Raw genomic sequence first — 21,361 nt, 5'->3', positions numbered from 1 at the left:
TTTCCGAATCAGAGTGACGGAAACTCTCATTGTTTGAACCGGTCGGAATTCCCGGCGAGTTGCGTCCTCGGCGGACCGGCTGGAACTTTCCGAGCCCTTCGCCTCTCCTTGTCCCCCTCCAGGCCCTCAAGGCCGCACGCCCTACCTGTCCTTGTCTGTCTGCCTGCCTGTCCGCCTGTCTGTCTGTCTGTCTGTCTGTCTGTCTGTCTGTCTGTCTGTCTGTCTGTCTGTCTGTCTGTCTCTGTCTCTGTCTGTCTGTCCTGTCTGTCTGTCTGTCTGTCTGTCTGTCGCTGTCTGTCTGTCTGCTGTCGCGTGTCTGTCTGCTGCTTCTGTCGTGCTGTTGTCTGTCTGTCGTGTCTGCTCTGGTCTGTCTGTCTGTCTGTCTGGTCTGCTCTGTCTGCTCGCTGTCGCTGTCTGTCTGTCTGTCGTCTGTCTGTCTGTCTGTCTGTCTGTCTGCTGTCGTCTGTCGTCTGTCTGTCTGTCTGTCTGTCTGTCTGTCTGTCTGATCGCCCGTATGTCTCTTCTGCTGTTCGTCTTCTGTCGCTTCGGAAAGCATGCGCTTCGGTGGGTCCCGTCGGTCGTCGCATTTACGACTCTAGCTCGAACACGCGTCGCACAGTTGGCCGCTTGACCGGTCTTCTGGACTGTGCGGCGGTGTTTTGCGAGTCTAACTCTGCGCGTTTTCGCAGCTCCTGCGAGTCGCTATGGACCGAACCGAACGTGTGCGCCCACCAATGGATTGCCCGTTCGGAGAGCAATCCATTGGTGGGGTCACACGTTCGGTTCGAGTCCCATTTAGCGACTCTGGAGCTCAAAACGCGTCCAGAGTTTTGGCCGCTTCCACCGGTCTTCTGGCCCACTGTGCGGCGGGGTTTTTGCAAGAGACTAACACTGCCATTCATTCGCGCTGACGGCCAGCGAGTGACTTGCGAGAATCCTAACAGTGTGGAGGTCCTTTAGCCAGGACGCCACCACAGCCAGGCCAACCCAATTTCAGCGTGAGACAAAACGTGACGCCACACTGTAAGGGTGACGGTCGTCTTTTGCAGTGTACGCCCGCCAAAGCCGCCTAATCAGGCCCACTGCAACACCCAAAGCCACACGCGCGACGACGCACTATCAACACTACCGCGCTTTCTTCGCTCCGTCTCTCTCGCACCCACAGGGCGTTGTTGTCGTCCATCCGATAGGTGTCCGTTCTCGTGGCATTGGCATTCGAGTCGGGGGGCGAGGCCGGCCGCATTTACCCGAGCGTCTGTCTCTCTCGCACCCATACGGGACGCCCCGTGAGTGCGAGAAAGACAGAGCGACTAAAACGACTCTCGGAACCAGTCGCCGTTCCCACAGTCCGAGGTGTCCCTCCTGGACCTGGCGGTCCACAGTGGGCCAGAAGACCGGTGGAGACGGCCGAAACTCTAGACGCGTTTTGAGCTCCAGAGTCAGTAAATGGGACTCGAATCGAATGTGTGACCCCACCAATGGATTGCTCTCCGAACGAGGAATCCATTGGTGGGGTCACACGTTCCATTCGAGTCCTGTTTAGCGACTCTGGAGCACGAAACGCGTCTAGAGTTTTGGCGGCCTGCACCGGTCTTCTGGCCCACTGTGCGGTCTGACGGCAGTCAACAAAGCCACGGCACACGTCGCGCCGGAAGTTCCATGAGACATTTCCAAAACGGATCAGCCGTATTGACAGATTAAACTTTTTGCAGTGCGGTGGTGCGGTGCTCTCGAGATAAAAGGCACCCCAGCGCGCTTAGTGCTGGAGGAGGAAATTCGGGCGCGTTTTGCGGCTCGCAAACAATCTCTGGGAACAGTTAGTTACACAATGCAAGCCGGGGATGGGGGCGGGGCGAGGCGGGGCGGGGCGGGGCGGGGCGGGGCGGGGCGGGCGGGGCGGGGCGGGGCGGGGCGGAACGCCCTGCCGCTGCACAAGTTAGAAATAGCAGCCTCGCCTTCCCTCGGCCGGTCGGGCGTCGGGCGGCCGGCCTCTGGTGCGCCACCCCGACCCGCAGCCCTCGCCACAGTGAGCGGCCCGTCCACCAAAAAGGGGAGCCGCCGCCGGCGGGATTCGAACCCACGCCGCCTCCGTGATGTCACCGACGGCAGGCGAGCGAGTCGAAGCTGGACGAGGAAACGGAAGTGGTTGTTCCGTTCCCCCGGCAGCTGTCTCGCCGAAAACGCCGTGGAGGCAGGCAACGTGCGTCACGGAGCGCGTCGCCGTGGAGATGGTTGCCTACCTCAGCCCCGCGCTACCATTACCATTAAGGGCTAGACCACACATGATCGTCAAACAACGATCCACTGACAACACGGCGTCGTCTGGGTTGACACGTGCCTTCAAACACACGCCCACACACGACGCGCGTGGTGAGGAAGGTTTGGCTCACTTTTCGTTTGCCACTCGGATAGTAATTGCGGCGACTCTGTTTTGGAATGGAGAGACGGAGTGAGCGTTATCGAAGACGGAGCGTGCCGGGGCGACCGCGTCCGCGCGTCCGCCCGTCCGCCCGTCTGTCTGTCTGTCCGTCTGTCCGTCTTCTGTTTGGGCGGTTTTCCGCTCGCCCGCATGGAGTCGGCAGATTAGAATTGGGCGACGGCGGAGCCAACCTTTGAGCTCTCCAGCCCGTTCTCAAAGAAAGGTGGCGGTGACAACAAAGCCGACGTCAAATCAACAAAATCTGATGCCTGCTAATGTAATTTTGACTAAGTGGAAACCGTTTGTAGCCAAGGCCGTAAGAAAAGAACGTTTGCCTTTTGCCTGCCTTGATCGACTTGGGGTCGCGTGTGCGGCAAAAGTGGCGGAGTTGCATTGGAGGCCACGTGGACTGCGAGGGGTGACCCACTGTAAAATTTTGTGTACAATGATTGTGCGAATGTGCAAGAATGTGCAAGATTTCTGGCGTTTTTGTCACACATTTTGCCTACTTACAGGCGGTTTTGCCTCCTGAATGTGGAATGTGGTCAAATTTTGTACAACGAATGTGGGTGGCTGTTCCCCCCTGACTGTCTCTCTCTCACTCACCTCCAGGGCGCCGGGTCGCTCATGCTGCTAGTCCCAGTGGGTCGTAAGACAGCGTCGAGCACAACCACACACGCACTCTCGCACTCTCGCTGCCCGTCGGCGGGTTGTTCACTCTCGCGAGGGCATCGGAGTCGGTTGGGGTTTAAGGGTTCGGCCGCCGCGGCGGCGGGGCGGCGGGCGGTTCTCGCGCGGGTTGCCTACCGGCCCGGCATGCCGACGACAGCTTTCGGACGGGTTCGCGCAACCACGGTCTCCCTTCCGACTGCCGGCCGAAGTCGTGGACCGCGTGTGGCGCCCGGCCTAGGCCCTGCGGTCCGTGTTCGCGAGGGGGCCGCGAGCTGGGGGGGGGGGCGCTAAGTGGAGGGGGTGGGGGCGATCCCCCCTCGAAGGGGTAGCCGCGCCCTGCCTTGCTATTCATACTAGTTGAGATTTTCGATTCCCCCTCCACCCCCTGGCTGTCCCTTCGGCGACACACCGCAAGCGCACGACCGCGCGACAGGCGTATAGCTTCGTGTGCGTGTCTTCGTCGCACTTTGAGCGTGCTTCGCGGCGTGCTTCGGCGGGTGCCAAAGCTCTGTTCGAAACAATAGGAAGGGGCGGCAAGGGCTGGTCGGCTGGCTCATCGCACATCTGGCCATCAGTCCCTTCGTCAGCCACGGGCGCGATTCGAGCGTGCGTTCGTGTGTGTGTGCGTGCGCTTTGGTTTGCGCGTGTGTGTGAGTGTGCGTGCGCTTTGGTTTGCGTGTGTGTGTGAGTGAGTGTGTGTGTGTGTGCGTGTCTTTCTAATCTGGGAGCATTGTTTGTTGTTCAGGAGCGTGGCTGATTCAGACTGAACCCTTCCCCTCGGCTCCTCGCCGTGTCCCTGGCCTGTGCAACGCTGCTCGTCTGTGTGTGTGTGTGTGTGTGTGTGTGTGTGTGTGTGTGTGTGTGTGTGTGTTTGTGTGTGTGGGGGGGGTGAATCAGTTTGAATGTATGACACAATCGGTCTTGCACGCTGAACGCTTTCCAAAGTACTTCCCGGACACAGAGGCGTTATTTTTGGAGCAGTGACTCAGGGCGCCATTTGAGGAGTGCCAATTACAGCCCGAAAAAAACCCTCACAAAAATTTCGCCAAATTCGGCAACGATGCTTCGGCACATAATTTTATTTTCCGTCGCAAAGTTTAACGAGTTTACCGCGCTTTGAGGTTTTTGCCAAAGAACCTGCGACGCTTTGTGATACAGTACTAGTGTAGCGGAGCCACCCAGCCAGGTTGCCGGTGGCAATGGCACTGCCAGGACACTGCCAGGGCTCTGCTCACCTGGTCGGCGCCCCCAAGGGCCCCGCCAAGGACCCCGCCAAGGGCCCCGCCACGCGGTGTGTTAGTAAACCACTTCGTTGGAAAGCAACGAACGTGTCACACAGCTGATCGGTACGATTCCTCCTAGTTGATTGCTATGTGCTGTGATAGCCGAGAGGTTAGAGACGTAGGAACACAACAGCAAAGGATAGCATTCGACTACCAGCAGCTGAACCTTTTTCAGACTGGCTGCTCTACGGGGGCGGTTCACAACCATCAGAGCGGAGCCGAGTGCAACAGCACCACAAGTCGGAGGTTCAACTCCCAACAAATATTTGCATTTAATTTTACTGCCTCACCCAGTGGTTCAAAACCCGTGACCTAACCTAACCAACGTTTTTAGCGGATGATGCATACAGCCACCGAGCCAGCCCGTCGCGGGCGGCGCGGGCCGGGGCACTTTGTAGTACCTCCGTACAGTGCCTCCGTACAGTGCACCCGCGCAGGAATAGCAGCGGGTTGAACGATCACTCCGCTTTCGCGTGTGCCGCGCCGCCACCTGTACACGCGTCAGACGAGCAACACACTGACGGACTTTTGGGAACAACTTATTCGAAATTTTCGTTTGCAGTGTAGGCAGCCCGCCGACACGGCTGCGTCCGGGACAGCCTACCCGCCAGGCGCTTCAAGCGACCCTGTTTCTACCGAGGGGGTAACCACTCGCGTAATACCCTGATCACAGAACACGTGTATTACGCATTATGTATGTGATCGTAATACCATTTTTGGGTCAAATAGGCCAAATTTTGGCATTTTGAGGTCGTAATACACGTGTAATATTCCCGTAATACCGCACCGAGTAGTCCGTACACGATTTATTGACGTGGTTACCCCCTCGGTTTCTCCTGTTTCCGCGTTGCTGAACGACGGTTCGCTCTGTCTCTCTCGCACTCATTGGTCGTTCCGCAGGCGTGCGAGAGAGACAGCGACGGCCGTTGGGAATCGTTCTGCTGTCGCGCGTTGCCGTGGCGTTGCCGTGGGGCTGAAAGAGGGAGGTTTCGGGTTTTCGGGGCGAGGTTAGTGAGCGCACACGCACGCGCGCACCGCACGCGCCGAAAGCCACCGCCCTTCCAAACGACGAATTTACAGTGGCTCGGCCGCTCGGCCTTGCTCGGTTCGGCCGATGCACGGCTCTCTGGTGCCACGCAGTGTGCCACGCTGGCACTAATCTCGGCACCGGCCTCCGCGGCCGGGGATTTCAATAAGCCGCCAAGGCCGGCGTGGAAGGGGTGGCGCACAGTGGGCCAGAAGACCGGTGGAGGCGGCCAAAACTCTAGACGCGTTTTGAGCTCCAGAGTTGCTAAGCAGGACTCGAACCGAACGTGTGACCCCACCAATGGATTGCTCTCCGAACGGGGAATCCATTGGTGGGGTCACACGTTCGGTTCGAGTCGAGTCCCATTTAGCGACTCTGGAGCTCAAAACGCGTCTAGAGTTTTGGCCGCCTCCACCGGTCTTCTGGCCCACGCGGCGCCTGAAAGGGGGCAAAACCGGCAAAACGCCCATGGGGCCACTCTGGTTTCGCGCCCGCCGAGCGATGTCGTCTCTCTCGCACGCGCGGTGTCCCCCGGGGGTGCGAGAGAGACAGAGATCGTTGCGCGGAATGAGACAACTGGCTGGCAAGGAGTGGAGTACTCGGAGAAGGAGCACTGCTCGGGGTCGCGCAGGTCGCGCGGCGTCCCAGAAGTGTCCACATGATTTATGCCCGGCCCCGCGAAAATAGGCTTTTCGATGAATCGACGGGCACGTCGACACGGCGAGGCGCGGCGACGCGGCCAGAGGGTCATGCTCGCCGTGCTCGCGGTGCTCGCCGTGCGCACAGAGGACGGAAGTACTTTGCCCCCACGGCGTCGCGCCGCGCGCCGTCAGGAGGGTTAGCAGCAACACAACGTCGAGCCGGTGCCCCGCCCCGCCCCGCCCCGCAGGGTGCGGACGCCGCCACCGAGCTTGATGTGACGGTGGCCGCGAGGATCCCAGCCAAGAGGGCGTCTGGTCGTCCTGGCGGCGGGGCGGGGCGGCGCACGGCAGGGTGGGCGGCGTGGTGAGGCGTCGTGGCGTTAGCAGGAGACCTCGGGGCGCAGCGAAGTGTGCGTCGCGAACGGCTTCCAAGTGGTGGACGCTCGAGGCCCGACGGCCCGACGGGGTGGGGGGCGGCCGGCCCGGGCCGGGGCGGGGCGGGGCGGCGGCAGGTCCCGGCGGGGTATTTTAAGAGAACTCGCGCATCGCGGAAAATCCCTGTGGGTCCCAGCATGTAGGCGTCTCAACGACCGGCCGGCGGAGTGTCCGCGGCGTGGCGGGGCGGGGTGGGTGAGGCGTGGCGGCGAATTGTACGGGGTGTCGCTCAGGGCGGCGGTGGCCGCCGGCACGGATTACCCTTCCCGTCGGTGCAGAGGGGTGCAGGTCATGTGCTGCCCCACTGGGCCTCTTGCTGAGCAAAGGTGTCATGTCGTTCCCCGCGACGCGCGGCGGCCTCCTCGCCGCGTCGGCTCCCACTCCTCCGGGCCACAGTGGGCCAGAAGACCGGTGGAGGCGGCCAAAACTCTAGACGCGTTTTGAGCTCCAGAGTCGCTAAATGGGACCCGAACCGAACGTGTGACCCCACCAATGGATTCCTCGTTCGGAGAGCAATCCATTGGTGGGGTCACACGCCCGGTTCGAGTCCCATTTAGCGACTCTGGAGCTCAAAACGCGTCCAGAGTTTTGGCCGCCTCCACCGGTCTTCTGGCTCACTGTGCGGGCGCCACTTACCGGTCGCTGGCTCTCGCGGTGCCCGCGTTGCCCGCGGTGCTCGCGGCCCCAGGCCATGTTCCCGGCGCTGCCTGGCGAGCCTGGCGTGGGGGCAGGAAGTCCTCGGGGGTCGTCGGGAAGGCGGCGGGCAGGAGGCGCGTGGCGGGCGGGGCGGGCGGGGCGGGGGGCACACTGCGAGGGGTCCGCGGCGACGGCCTTGCTTCTGCTTCCTCCCCGCACAGCCTTTTGCGGTCGTAACGAGGATCCTCCACTGCCCGCTGCGGGGGCGGCGGCAGCGGGGGCGGCGGTGGAGGCGGCGGGGGCAGCGGCGGCAGCGGGGGCGGCTGCGGCGACGTGGTGTGGGGGCTGGCCGCCCCCGCCGCCTCCCTGCTGTCCGCGCGTCGTCCGGCCACCGCGTCGGCGCCTGCTCCCACGTGACCGTCCAGGGCGGCGTGTCCCGGCGGCCCAGCCTCGCCTGCCGCCGCGAATGCTCCAGGCGCTGCTCGAACTCGCGCCAGAAGTCCTCGCTGAGGCGCGTGCCGGGCGGGTCGTACAGCGACTGCTGCGGGGGCGGCGACGCCGGCGCGCTGGGGAGCCCGCGTCGCCAGGGACACCTGTCGATGAGGAAAGAGTCACTGTGAGTTGAACATTGTCGGTGTGAATTAAAAGCTAGTGGGAAAAGTTTTTGGCACTCAAGAAAGTTTTCTTAGGACTTGAGGAATCCTTGCCTGTGGAGGCGAAGATAGGCCACCCATCGTACTGTGTGTCCGCGCCCAATACACTGTTCCCAACGAAGCCCACCATGTCTTACTTGGGGTCCAGCTCCGTGTGCAGGTCGATGAGGTCTGGCGTCCACCCGCCTGGCCGGCACGCCGGGGACGGCGGCGTCCGGGACGTCCTCGTCGGCGGCCTCGAGTCCAGCTGCGCGCGGCACTGCTCGATGATGTTGAGCGCCTCCTCGAACTTGAGCTGGAAGGGGCTTATGTCGCCGCCGGTCGCGGGGGCGGTCGCCGGGGCCTGTGGGCGGAGCGGAGCGGGGGCGGTGGTGGTGACGGGGGCCGTGGCGGGGGTGGCGGGGCGCTCCGGACTCGGCCGCCCTCTCAGGGACTTGGTTCTCCGGGGCAGTGTGCTGCTTATCGGCGTGGTCGCCCTGTCCGCGCTGCGCTCGCGGCGACCGCCACTCCCCTCCGAGTTCCTGCGCAGCGGCCAGCCCGCCAGAGCGCGCTGCTTGTCCGTGGGCCGGACGTTGCCGTCGTCCTCCCGGTCGCCCTGGATCCACCAGGAGTCCTCGCGCACGACGCGCTGCTGCCGGCGGCCGTCGTCGGCGTCCTGCCGCATGCGGTAGTACGTGTCCACCACCCGCCGCCGCATCAGCTCGTCGTCCTCGTCGTCGTCCTGGCGGCCCCGGTTGCGCGCGTCGTCGTCCTCGTCGTCGTGGGTGTCCTCCGGCTCGGGTGTGGCGGTGAGCCGGATGGGCTCGGGCACCCTGACGGGGGTGTTGGGCCGGTCCGGCTTGGCCACGAGCAGCTCCAGGGTGCGGCCCGCGCGCCGGAACACCTCCTGCGCCTCGGACTCCAGCAGGTGCATGGCGTCCACGCCCTGGACGAACAGCACCTCGTCGCCGGGGCACAGCTGGTGGGTCGCCAGGGCCTCGCCGTCAACCTGCCGAGAGAGCGGAGCGTAAAGAGAAGAAGGCAACAGGGCGCGCAGTGGGCCAGAAACCGGCGGAGGCGGCCAAAATTCGAGACGCGTTTTGAGCTCCAGAGTCGCTAAATGGGACTCGAACCGACCGTGTGACCCCACCAATGGATTGCTCTCAGGACGAGGAATCCATTGGTGGGGTCACACGTTCGGTTCGAGTCCTGCTTAGTGACTCGGGAGCTCAAAACGCGTCTCGAATTTTGGCCGCCTCCGCCGGTCTTCTGGCCCACTGTGGGGCGGCTGCTCTGAGTCCGCCTGCGGGGCAGGCAACCCTTCGGCCGGGTGCGCTCGCAGTGCTGCCGGCGCGCGGACCGCAGGCGCGCGGGGAAAGGGGTGGGGGTGGGGGCGGGACACGGGCAAGGGTGCAACTGCTTCGCCCGCTTCGCCATGACCCACATTCCAGGATGCGTTCCTGAAAGGCCAGGAAGGGACCGGCAGGGGTCGCTGGCAGGGAGCATCCGTGAGCCGCGTAAACAGACGGGATGAGTACTGACTTTACCCAGTGCTGCCACACAAGTAGACAAAAATCCACAGTGTCGGAATGGTTGCCGGCCTCAGCCTACAGGCTCGGCAACTTCTGGAGAGCAAAGCCCTGATATTGCCGTGTGAGCTGGCTGAAGTCGACGACCATGCATGGGAATTTTTGTGGGAACACTTCACGTTCACTACGAGATGGGAAATGGCGGCAATGAACGAGAACACCGTTCTCCGCAATGGTTTTTGTATTTTTGGTGAGTTGGTGTTGCTGTGTACTAACACTCTAGGACCAGGGATCCTCCAGCAACACCCGAGGCGCGAGGGCGTGCCGCCCCGCCGCCTCCGCTTCCCCAAAATGGGCCATTGTATGTGCGATGGGCGTGTGTCCAGTGTCGCGGTGGGTCCCGAGAAGGCGCCGCCCATGCAGCCATGCAGCCTCTGCGCGTCAGCTGTCGCCAGAGGATGCTCTCACACAGCGATCGACCAAAAAAAAACGTTGCCACAAAACTAGGCTGAAATGACGTCATTTTGACGTCATTTTGACGTCAAAATGAGCCAAAGTGCGGCAAAAACGAGCTCTCATTGGTTTCTTTTAGGCACACCGTTTTGATCGTTCTGTTTCCCAGTGGATCCCTGCATGCGGACACCAGCAAAGCCACGTGTGGCGTAACGTGTAAACGGGTGCGCGTCAAAAGGGGGTGAAGGGCTGTGCGCCCGGGGGGAGGGGGAAGGGGGAGGGGGTGGGGGGAATGATAACAGTGGCTTATTGCCAATGGGATCTCGAAGACCGCCCTGTGAAGTCGTGCCGCCGCCGTACCGCCAGACAGGGGCGGCGCGGCACCGCTGTGAGTGTGAGTGCGGCGAATAGAGATCACGGTGCACGGTCGTCGACGCCCCCGCCGTGCCGCCACCCTGTTCGAGTCAGTGTCGCCTCTTCCCGAAAACATTCTTCGGAATAATGTTTTGAAACTAGACAAGAGTACAAAAGACTGAACTTTGTAAAAGATATGAAAGTGAAGTAACTGCTCAGGTAAATTGTCAAATAAGACACACGGCCGCGCAGCCCTTTTATGCGCAGGGAGTATCGCCGCGCTCGGGCCTTTTGCACCTCGCAGTACAGTAGTGCGAATGGGTTGCCACCCGGCGCCTCGATCGCAATAAAGCGGCGAGTGGCAACCCGACAGGCGCGGCACCGCTCGGCACGCACCTCCGTGATGCACAGGGGGATCTTGGCGTCGCAGCCGCCGCCGAGCTGGATGCCCCAGGGGACGGTGCGGCTCGCGCGGTCCAGGTGCACGGACAGCATCTGCGGCATGGCGATGGAGGCCTGCTTCTAGTCTTCGAGGACGGCGGACGTGGTCGACGGCGTGGTCCGCGGCCCGGTGGACGCCGCGCGCGCGCGTCCGGTGCGCGGAGGTCGGATTCGAAACGGGCACCTCACTTTCGCGCGCTTTTTCGATTTCGCAGTGTCGAGGTGTCGAAGGGTCGAGTCGATGAGTCGATCTCCGTCGCGCTGCCGCGGCGCGTCGTCCTGGCGGCGTCCCGACGGCGTCCTGACGGCGTCCTGGCCCAGGCGGCGGCCAAGCCCTTCCGAGGGCGGACAGGGGGACGAGATGACTGAAGCCTGAGTGCCGCGCCTCAACACAGCGCCCCGTGTCTGTGGAGGGGCGGGGCGGGGCGGGGCGGGGCGGGGCGAGGTGGGGCGGGCGGGGCGGGCGGGCGTTCCCGATCGGAAGCAATCGACTGATCACCGCTGAACTGCATCCTGGCATCCTGGCCCGCGGCCCAAGTCCCAGTCTGCCAGGGCGGCGCCGCGTCTTGCTGCTGCTGGTCTTGCTCGTGGCGGTACACCACCGCCCCCGCGGCGAGGCGCGGATACGTCAGTGACACGTCAGAGACGCTCTTCGGTAGTGACACCACTTGTCTATATCAGGCCCGAGTGTCAGCGCTGACGCCGCACCCCGTCCATCTCCCTCTGTTGAAACGCTGACAACAGTTCGTCGTGGTTTGGGCTAACTTAAGACGGTCACAGCCACAAACCAACTCAAGATTATCATGCACACTGATTAAGAAATTATGAAAATTAAAGAGGATTTATTGATTACGTGTGATTACTTTTCGGCTAATCGCACTCCGTGACAAAGGTGTTCTTATACTCACCCGTTGAGGGAGATCGATTAGCCACCTTAGATTAGATGCAGTGGCTGCCTAAAGTCAGGCCAAACCACGATTTCTACACATTTGTTACCGTTTCGACAATTTTTGCTGCAATACCGCTCCCAAACCAGAACTCCTTTTTATTGATATTTCATAACTTACTTTTAAACCTGTTATGAAAATGGGAACACCTTGCAATGCGCTTAGCATTGGAATTTTTTTTTCTTCGGCGTGCGACCGGCGAATCAGGCTCCAGACTCCAGGGGGCCCACTGTGCTGCGACACTGCCGCGCCGTTGTTGGCGACTGCAGCGCGCGCAGCAGCAGCCCGATCCCGAAACGGCGCCAAACTGTCTCCGTCGCACGCGTGGGGCGTCGCGCGGCCGGGGCGCGAAGGGAGACGGAGCGACGAAAGCACCCCGTACGTAATCAGTCTGCAGAGCGGCGCTGCTGCCTTGTTTTCCGCGGGGCCTTTTCAGCCCCAGGCCGCCCCAGGCCGCCGGGCGACGGATGTACTTCCAGTGGCGCTCCCCCTTCCTCTCCCCTCCTCTCCCCTCCCCTCCCCTCCGCCACTTCTCTCCTGTTCATCTCCGCAGCGCCCCTCGTGCAGCGCAGCGGCGCACAGTGGGCCAGAAGACCGGTGGAGGCGGCCAAAACTCAAGACGCGTTTTGACCTCCAGAGTCCCATTTAGCGATTCTGGAGCTCAAAACGCGTCTAGAGTTTTGTCCGCCTCCACCGGTCTTCTGGCCCACTGTGCGGCGCAGCGGCGCAGCCACCCCTTTCCTCGAGTGGCAATTGCTTGGTGACGTGCGTGGCGTGGCGCGGCGCGGCTGGCCTACTTACTTTCCAGCTTTTCAGCGCGTGGCGGACTTCCCGAGACTTCCCCGCCGCCGCGCCACTGCCGCGCCAGCGTGCCACTCGGCGCTTCCGCGCTCCGCGGCGCTGGCGAGCCGCCTTTCTTCGCCCCCCGGGCTCGAGAAGCTCGAGAAGGTCGAGAGCTCGAATGGGCGAGGAGTGCGATGCCGCCCCCGCCGCACAGTGGGCCAGAAGACCGGTGGAGGCGGCCAAAACCCTAGACGCGTTTTGAGCTCCAGAGTCGCTGAATGGGACACCAACCAAACGTGTGACCCCACCAATGGGTTCCTCGTTCGGAGAGCAATCCATTGGTGGGGTCACACGCTCAGTTCGAGTCCCATTTAGCGACTCTGGAGCTCAAAACGCGTCTAGACTTTTGGCCGCTCCAGCTCCACCGGTCTTCTGGCCCACTGTGCGGCGGTGGTGTGGCGACGCCGGGCGGGGCGGCAACCCAACCGACTCGGCCGCGCGGTGGGAGCGGTGCCTCCAGGCGCGCGTCGCCGCTTTGTTGGGGTCTGGCCTTCACTGCTTCGCTGCGCCACTGTCATCACGCGAGTGCCCGCACCTCGCACTATGTACCACAGGATTCACAGAGCAGCCGCGTCGCCCGCACTGCAGCCAATGGCGGTGACAGAGAACAACGACGCTGGCGAAGAGCTCCGATTCCTCATTTTGACCGTAGTTCCGCGGACGCGACGCGACGCCGCGCGGATGTCTCGGATGTGTCGATATTGCTCATTCGGTACGAGTGTCGGCCTGTCGGACCCTGTCGGACACGCCGCACGGCAGATAGGAGAGGGAAGAGGAAGTACAGGTGGACGGAGTGGGAGTGGGCGGGCTGAGGCGGGGCGGGGCGGGGCGGCCGGCCGACGCAGCCAGCCGCATTGCCCGATTCAGTAGTGGTTTGCGCTCCGGCCCGTCACCGTCCATCGAGTATCAAGTTCGCCGCCGTCCACTCGACACTCGCCACCATGCCGAACTGCCCCAAGTGCGACAAGCCCGTGTACTTCGGTGAGCGAGAGTGAGAGGGACAGAGAGAACGCTTCGTTTTGTCCGCGACTTGCCGCTCCGCGGACCACCTGTGTTTCTGCCGCTGTTTATCTGACGCCTGACAGCCTTTATCTGTCTGTCTGTCCGCCAAGATGTCTGTCTGTCGATCCGTGTCTGCCGGGTGTTGACGATGCACGGCGAGCGCGGTGTGCACCACTGTAAAATGCGCCAGGCGAGGCGTCCGGATGGTTCGGCGGCGCGCTTTGTAGGTTATGTCCGACGGTGCCGTACGGGTGTTGTGACTAGCGGCGCGCCTCTCTGCCGCTGGGCTGGGGCGTGGCGGGGCGGGGCGGGGCGGGGCGGGGCGGGGCGGGGCGAGGCGGGGCGGGGCGCTAGCACAGAGCCATGTATGGGCTTGTCGAGCCCACCTGAGCCCCATCCTAGGCCCCGCGGCCCCCGCGACCACCACCTGCCGTCGCCCATGGCAACGGATAGTCCTCAATATCATTGCGCTCGTTGATAGGACCGGCACAACGCCAAAGCACATAGCTGGCCGCACTCCGGCGTCGCACAGTGGGCCGCGGCCAAAACTCTAGACGCGTTTTGAGCTCCAGAGTCGCCAAACTGGACTCGAACCGAACGTGTGACCCCACCAATGGATTGCTCTCCGAACGAGGAATCCATTGGTGGGGTCACACGGTCGATTCGAGTCCCATTTAGCGACTCTGGAGCTCAAAACGCGTCTAGAGTTTTGGCCGCCTCCACCAGCCTTCTGGCCCACTGGTTTGGATTCCCGTACAAGCGTCGTGTTTGCAGGGGTTCCCGCGGGCAAGCACGGCCGCGCGCGGACACTTTCGAAGAAACGCCGGCACGCTTTGGCCGGCGAGTGACTCACTTGGAAACAACAACCGAGTCTCGGTTCTGTCTCCCTGCCCTTGAACCTCGGCTCCGTCAAGTCGGTCATAGCGTTGTTGCGGCGCGTCGGCTTTTTTCCCCCGCGGGTTCGTTCCTCACACGTAGCGAGCCCCCTTCCCCCGGGCCATAGCGGCCTGGGCGTGACATCCTGCCGCGCTGAGCAGCGCGGAGCCTCTAGCCGTGCCGAGCACTGCCGAGCCAGCGGGCATTCCGTAGATGACCTGTGCGGTCACATCACGGACCACAATAAACCCGACGCCCGACGGACCGGCTACGCCACCAGGCCCTCGGCTCGGCCCCTCGACCGCCGCGCCGCGAGCACTCCAGCCGGGAACACCGCCACACCGCCGACAGACTCATTCCGAGAGTCGATTCCGTCGCTCTGTCTCTCTCGCACTCAGAGGGCGTCCCGTTGAGGTGCGAGAGAGACAGCGAGCGACGAAGACGACTCTCGGAATCAGTCCACAGGCACAGGGACCTGAAGGCTGGGCGTCGCGCGCCGCGGCTCGCTGGCGGAACGGACCGCTCCGTGCCGAATTTGGCGCCAAAACGGACACGGTCGTCCGAAGTCCGAGTGTGTGTGTGCGTATGTATGTGAGTGTGTGTGTGAGAGTGAGTGAAAGAGTGTGTGTGTGTGTGTGTCGTGGAGGGGAGGGGGTGGGGAGGTCCGGGCGGCACGCTCGGCTAGTTGCCGCCCGTCGGGTAGGCAACCCAACGGCCATGGTGGCTGGCTTGGTTGCCTGTCCGCGCGGCTGATTTTGCACACCGTTCCGTCGCTGTCTATCTCGCACCTGTACGGGACGCCCCATGAGTGCGAGAGAGAGAGAGAGAGAGAGAGAGAGAGAGAGCACGACGGCGGCATTCTGCGGACGCGCTCTGCAGGTGCATGGCAAAGGCATGTGCAGTGGAGCTGGCGTGACGCGTTGAATCGTTTCTGCGATTCCTGACGCAGTTTGGTCGCGAGCGATAGATAGATAGCGCCGTGATAACGGACGTGACTCGTCATCGAATAACGCTGCGGGACGCGGAGGCGCCTCGACAAGTGTCTGAATCAACCCTACCACTCACGGTGTACCGGAACTCGAAAGAAATAAAAGCGTTGATTTTCGAGAATGAGAGAGAGCGTTGTTGCCGTTCCTAGAACATTATTGTTGTTCACTTGTAGCGAAAACGCGAGAACCCCGGACCGGTCCTCCGGTCTGGATCGTGACGGGGTGCATGGAGGGCATGAGGACTAATTAGGGTTCTAATTAGACAGGGGAAGAATACGCGCCCCTCCGGCCTCGTCGCCAACGGGCAAGGGGTGGATCCAGATTCGGCTTGGCGAGGGGGCGTGTGTCAAAGGTTGCCTACTTGCAAGGGGTGGATCCAGATTCGGCTTGGCGAGGGGGCATGTGCCGAAGGTTGCCTACTTGCAAGGGGTGGATCCAGATTCGGCTTGGCGAGGGGGCGTGTGCCGAAGGTTGCCTACTTGCAAGGGGTGGATCCAGATTCGGCTTGGCGAGGGGGCGTGTGCCGAAGGTTGCCTACTTGCAAGGGGTGGATCCAGATTCGGCTTGGCGAGGGGGCGTGTGCCGAAGGTTGCCTACTTGCAAGGGGTGGATCCAGATTCGGCTTGGCGAGGGGGCGTGTGCCAAAGGTTGCCTACTTGCAAGGGGTGGATCCAGATTCGGCTTGGCGAGGCGGCGTGTGACAAAGGTTGCCTACTTGCAAGGGCAAACCTCTTTCTACCCAGCACTTCCACGCTCGCGACTCAGTACGCCAATTTTGTTGCAGCGGAGCGCAAGACTTCGCTGGGCAAGGACTGGCACGGCGCGTGCCTGCGCTGCGAGAAGTGCAACAAGACCTTGACGCCGGGCAGCCACGCCGAGCACGAGGGCAAGCCCTACTGCAACCAGCCCTGCTACTCCGCCCTCTTCGGCCCGCAAGGTGAGGGACGACGATTAAACTTTTCATCCTTTTTTTGCAAGTAGGCGTCGATGTCGTTCAGCCTTTGAGGGGTCTCGCGCTCCTGAATCCAAACGAACGCCTCTCTGTCTCTCTCGCACCCCTCCGGCGCGCGCTGTGAGTGCGAGAGAGACAGAGCGGCGTTCGGAACGGTGCTAATGAGTCGGTAGATTGGATTTTGGCGCGAAAACGGCGCCGCCGCCTCTCGCTCTGACTTTGACTGTTGTGCTGTTGGCAGGTTTCGGCCGCGGCGGCGCGGAGAGCTACGTGTACAAGAAGTGAGACCTACCGCCGCCCTGCCGCCACCCCTGTATTAATGATGTCTTGATGTATAGTCGCTGGCATGGCCCGCGCGACCTTTTTGTTTAATAAACCTGTTGCACCTTGATGCGTGTGTCGCTCGATTCATTTCTTTTTCACATGGGAAGTTTCCAAAATCCTTTTAGTCATTTCGTTTCGGAAAACTTCATGAAATGATTCTGCTGCTGCAGTAGAAAACGTCTCATTCACTCTTTAATTTGTTCAGACTTCATTCACTAACGTATAGGTGTTCATATTTATTTAATCACGTATTGTTTTTAAAATGTAAACTAAGAAGTTTGGATGCATGTAAAAAAAGAAAGTGGCGCATTGGACTCAGTCCTCGGCGGCGATGCCGGTTACGCTCTCGATGTAGTCCAGGAAGTTCGAGACGCGCGTGAAGACGACGGGCTTTCCGGACGCGCAGTCGCCCTTCACGCCGAAGGACACGATGCCGTGCAGGACCCTGGAGGCGGACAGCGGGTCGACGAAGCTCACAGGGCCACCCGCGTCCCCCTGCGAAAAAAATTCACCCGCAGGGTTTTCCATGAGGAAAAAATTGTCAATTCGTGTCAAAATCACTGCAAATTCATTTTGTGACAATCCAGGCTTGATGACATTCTCAGCGAAGGCATGCTCACCGCGCAAGGGCTGGGTCCGTGCGCCCCGCTCTGTCCGGACGTGTCCAGACACAACTTGGTGCCGATGACCTTATTGCCGAACTGTTTCTCGCAGACAGAGTTGTCGGCCAGCTGGACTTGGGCGACCTGGAGCCTGTTGGCATCTGCATGGGGGAGAGAAATGATGGTTTGTTTGATTTACTCTAAAGTTGGAACGGTTGCCCTCCGCAGCCACACTCACTGTTTCCAGCGTCGGAGAACCTTCCCCAGCCCGAGATCACGACGCTCTCTCCCACCAGGTTTTTGGCGGCGTTCGCGTACGTCGGCAGCGCGATGACAGCGACTCCTGCAGTGTCAAAGTAGTAGGTTTATCATGCAGAGGTAGGGTTAGAGTACTTCGGAAAAGAGCTGGAATGAAAGTTAAAACGAACAAAAGTCTCAGTAGTATGAGAATTTAGCTCTGCGGAAGTGGCAGAACGGCGACGCAGACGCTCATTGCCGCCGCAAATCTTGTACAGGCCCGGACTGGCCCGGGCCGCGGGGGCGCGATCGCGCCCGGGGCCTCGCGCGAAGCGCGGGGCCTTTCGGCCGCGGGCCACGGGGCCTTTCCACCGCGGGGCCTTCTTGGCCGCGGCAAAGTCGCGGTCTTTAACAATTTACGTACTTAAATAAAAGGGGTACCCATTTGAAAATTTCTCAAGATTTCGCAGAATTTTGCGTCAAAATTATGCCGGGTTCCGCGAGATTTTGTTGGTATTCCACGAAATTTCTGCCGATTTTACGCATGATTTCGGCAAATCAAGCGCATTTTTTGGCCAACTTTGGTCCCAAAATCGTTGCGGTCAAAGGCAAAATCGTTGTGGTCAACGTCTTCCCGGGACAGGGCATGAAAGAGTGGGGTCTTAAGAACACTAGAACGTCGAGGGAGGCCTTTTACGTCAACTAGATTGGACACAGTGGCCGCCCAAAGTCAGCAAAATCAGCAAATTTCCGAGACTCGACCACTTTTTGACCAACTTTGGTCCCAAAATCGTTGCGGTCAAAGGCAAAATTGTTGTGGTCAACGTCTTCCCGATACAGGGCATGAAAGAGTAGGGTCATAAGAATACTAGGGCGTCGAGGGAGGCCTTTTACGTCAACTAGATTGGACACAGTGGCCGCCCAAAGTCAGCAAATCAGCAAATTTCCGAGACTCGACCACTTTTTGACCAACTTTGGTCCCAAAATCGTTGCGGTCAAAGGCAAAATCGTTGTGGTCAACGTCTTCCCGATACAGGGCATGAAAGAGTAGGGTCATAAGAATACTTGGGCGTCGAGGGAAGCCTTTTGCGGCAACTAGATTGGACACAGTGGCCGCCCAAAGTCAGCAAATCAGCAAATTTCCGAGACTCGACCACTTTTTGACCAACTTTGGTCCCAAAATCGTTGCGGTCAAAGGCAAAATCGTTGTGGTCAACGTCTTCCCGATACAGGGCATGAAAGAGTAGGGTCATAAGAATACTAGGGCGTCGAGGGAGGCCTTTTACGTCAACTAGATTGGACACAGTGGCCGCCCAAAGTCACCAAACACGGCTTACCCTCCCCTGGCTAGTAAATTTAAAACAATGGACGCATATCGGAAAAGGGGGCCCTTGACGTCACACTGCGACCGGGGCCCTGACTTAGCCAGTCCGGCCCTGATCTTGTATACACTTCATTCTTCTTGGGTTCTTTCCGATTTCCATTCCAGCTCTTATCTGATATCCGTGAGTACTCACTCTGGTTCAGGGTCAGCTGCGTGGTCAGCTGGATGAGGGCGATGTCGTTGTCCAGGAACATGGGCTCGAAGTGCGGGTGGATGGTGCGGTCGAGCGCAGTGGTGGTCACCCTCTGCGCGTTGGCGTCATTCAAATTGAGGATCCCCGCGCGTACCTCGATCGCGCCGGTCCTCCTGCAGAGGGGCAAGCAAGCAGTTGCGGTCTCACTTCCACCACTTCCACTCACGGCGTCTCGCAGTCAAATTCAGTTCTCTGTCCCTTACCCGTCGACGCATGTGCCGGACGTGATGACCCAGGACGCGCTGAGGATGGACCCGGAGCAGAACAGGTTGTCGCCCTCGTCAAGCAGCGCCACTTGGAAGGGAAGCGCCGCTTGCGCATTGCCGCCGCCGGAGATGCGCACTGGGCAAACCAAGGGGAAGTGAGCCGGCGATACCCCGCGCTCAAGCGACTCGCGCGTGGAGTATCGCCGGGCTCTGAGAGTCGTTACAAGACACCGGCACATATTAATTTGATGATAACTCACGCTGGTGTGCGCTCCGCGAGGACTGGGACAGCGAAGCACCCGCCTGCAAACATAACACCTTGTTGTAGAGCAGCGCCTCTCATTGCGTGAGCCGCCAGTCTCCTCCGTCCTTTGGCCCACTTGACTGCAGCCGGCCAAACGCGGAGGAAACTGCCCGAGCCGCCAGTTTCCTCCTGTCCTTTGGCCCATTTGACTGCAGCCGGCCAAACGCGGAGGAAACTGTCCGAGCCGCCAGTTTCCTCCTGTCCTTTGGCCCACTTGACTGCAGCCGGCCAAACGCGGAGGAAACTGCCCGAGCCGCCAGTTTCCTCCTGTCCTTTGGCCCACTTGACTGCAGCCGGCCAAACGCGGAGGAAACTGCCCGAGCCGCCAGTTTCCTCCTGTCCTTTGGCCCATTTGACTGCAGCCGGCCAAACGCGGAGGAAACTGTCCGAGCCGCCAGTCTCCTCCGTCCTTTGGCCCACTTGACTGCAGCCGGCCAAACGCGGAGGAAACTAACTGTCCAAGCCGCCAGTTTCCTCCGGCCTTTGGCCCATTTGACTGCAGCCGGCCGAACGCGGAGGAAACTGCCCGCGCGCGGAATGGGGGTCGTGCAAATAGTGGATGCAGTATACGCACCGCGAGGGTGGCCATGGCCGCGCCTAGCAGCAGGCAGGACAGGGCGGCGCCGAGGACGTTCATCGTGGTTCAGTCGGAGTGAGACTGCCCGGGGACTGTCGCCCCGTCGCCGCGGTTGCCACCAGCCGAACGGTTCTGCACACCGCCGCCGTCGCTCTGTCTCTCTCGCACCCTCGTACGGCACGCCATGAGGGCCGTGAGTGCGAGAGAGACGGTCGGCGTCAAGATGGCGGCGCGACGTGTCCTCTTGGCGGGCCAAGAAGGGCCACTTGACGAAAGAGATTAATAATTCGGAGAACGCGATTTAACTATCGGAAGGGAAAAATGCAGACACTGTTATGTAATTGGCCGCCTCCTCAAGGTTTGTGTGACTCAGAAAATTTGGATGTTGGATGTGCTTCGAGGTGGAAGCACGACTTGAAACCTAACCTAAAATTTGGCGCAGTTAAGTAATTTAACATCTTAACGTGGACTTGTCTTCTTTGGTGCCTGTTTGTTTTCGCTAAGGTTTTAAAACTTGCATTTGCTCAAGGAAAATGAGCATCATGATGGTCCCCTCTCCTCTCATATACCGTTTTCCTCCTCACTTTTTTTTGTCGTCAAATCTGTCGCCTTTAATCTGGGCCTATCTTACTAATTGAATCGGGAGAGCGAAGAGGGAGAAGGAAGAGGAGCAAACGTCCGGGGAGTGGGGGGTGGAAGGAGGGCAGTATGTGTCAGCTTTATCAGTTTGTCTTATCAGGAGGTGGCGGACCCGCCTTGTTCGCAACTAGGACCTCATTGGGTGGGGCTGTCTGAGTAAGTCACCGGGGACCGTCCCTAAGCGGCGTCCGAGGAAAGGGGCAGAGAGGCCCCCGCCCCTCTGTGCACTTCGGTGAGACGGACTTTTCCTAGGGACAACGAAAGTACGCCATGGCCGCTTCAAAGACTAGCTTCGCACAGACAGTCCCAAGACGTGGGAATTTTTTGAGACGCCACCAGAGGTCAGCTCAGTAAAGACGAGACTCATTCCCTAACTCGCCCGATTACGCCTCATGTGGCGTCGCAATCGTCGTCGCATCGAGCACCGAGTCGGCTCGGCAGGACTCTATACTCGTCCCAGCGTAACCTTTCCGAAAGTAGCCCCTCGTCCGTCTTTTCCCCAAATCGGCGCATTTTATTTCACAATCCTCAGGAAATAAGTATTGATTCCAAAAATAAAGGCGATTCCGGCAGACAAAAATGTGTGGGGCTTTCACTGATATAAGCAGTTATTATTGAATCTCTTTCAGTTGCTCAAAGATAATCTAAAAAGTCGGGAGCTCGGTCGGGAGGAGAAGCCGCCCTCGCGCACAAAATCCGGGATATCTAAAGAAGAAGGCAAAGTTTCGCAAAATAAAGGCGATTCCGGCAGACAAAAATGTGTG

At 60.4% G+C, this 21,361-nt stretch overlaps 3 protein-coding genes across 3 annotated transcripts; 1 reads left to right on the top strand and 2 right to left on the bottom strand.

Moving 5' to 3' along the window:
• Positions 1-7,761: 7,761 nt before the first annotated feature.
• LOC117647333 lies at positions 7,762-10,837 on the bottom strand. The gene is made up of 3 exons (XM_034389053.1): positions 10,478-10,837; positions 8,172-8,754; positions 7,762-7,820 (listed from the first exon to the last, which is right to left on the bottom strand). Exons 1-3 carry the CDS (start codon positions 10,583-10,585, stop codon positions 7,762-7,764), a joined length of 750 nt encoding a protein of 249 aa, XP_034244944.1. The 5' UTR covers positions 10,586-10,837.
• A 2,303-nt stretch (positions 10,838-13,140) lies between these two features.
• On the top strand, positions 13,141-16,522 carry LOC117647216 (cysteine-rich protein 1-like). The gene is made up of 3 exons (XM_034388857.1): positions 13,141-13,293; positions 15,964-16,116; positions 16,373-16,522. Exons 1-3 carry the CDS (start codon positions 13,254-13,256, stop codon positions 16,414-16,416), a joined length of 237 nt encoding a protein of 78 aa, XP_034244748.1. The 5' UTR covers positions 13,141-13,253; the 3' UTR covers positions 16,417-16,522.
• A 144-nt stretch (positions 16,523-16,666) lies between these two features.
• On the bottom strand, positions 16,667-20,071 carry LOC117647215 (brachyurin-like). The gene is made up of 7 exons (XM_034388856.1): positions 19,956-20,071; positions 19,338-19,380; positions 19,075-19,213; positions 18,812-18,984; positions 17,296-17,400; positions 17,076-17,218; positions 16,667-16,950 (listed from the first exon to the last, which is right to left on the bottom strand). Exons 1-7 carry the CDS (start codon positions 20,016-20,018, stop codon positions 16,771-16,773), a joined length of 846 nt encoding a protein of 281 aa, XP_034244747.1. The 5' UTR covers positions 20,019-20,071; the 3' UTR covers positions 16,667-16,770.
• Positions 20,072-21,361: the final 1,290 nt, after the last annotated feature.

The sequence above is a fragment of the Thrips palmi genome, unplaced genomic scaffold (assembly GCF_012932325.1).
Source record: "Thrips palmi isolate BJ-2018 unplaced genomic scaffold, TpBJ-2018v1 HiC_scaffold_2, whole genome shotgun sequence".
In the NCBI taxonomy this organism is placed as follows: Eukaryota; Metazoa; Arthropoda; class Insecta; order Thysanoptera; family Thripidae; genus Thrips; species Thrips palmi.
The sequence above is the reverse complement of the archived record's forward strand: the minus strand, read 5'-3'. Positions and strand labels throughout refer to the sequence as shown.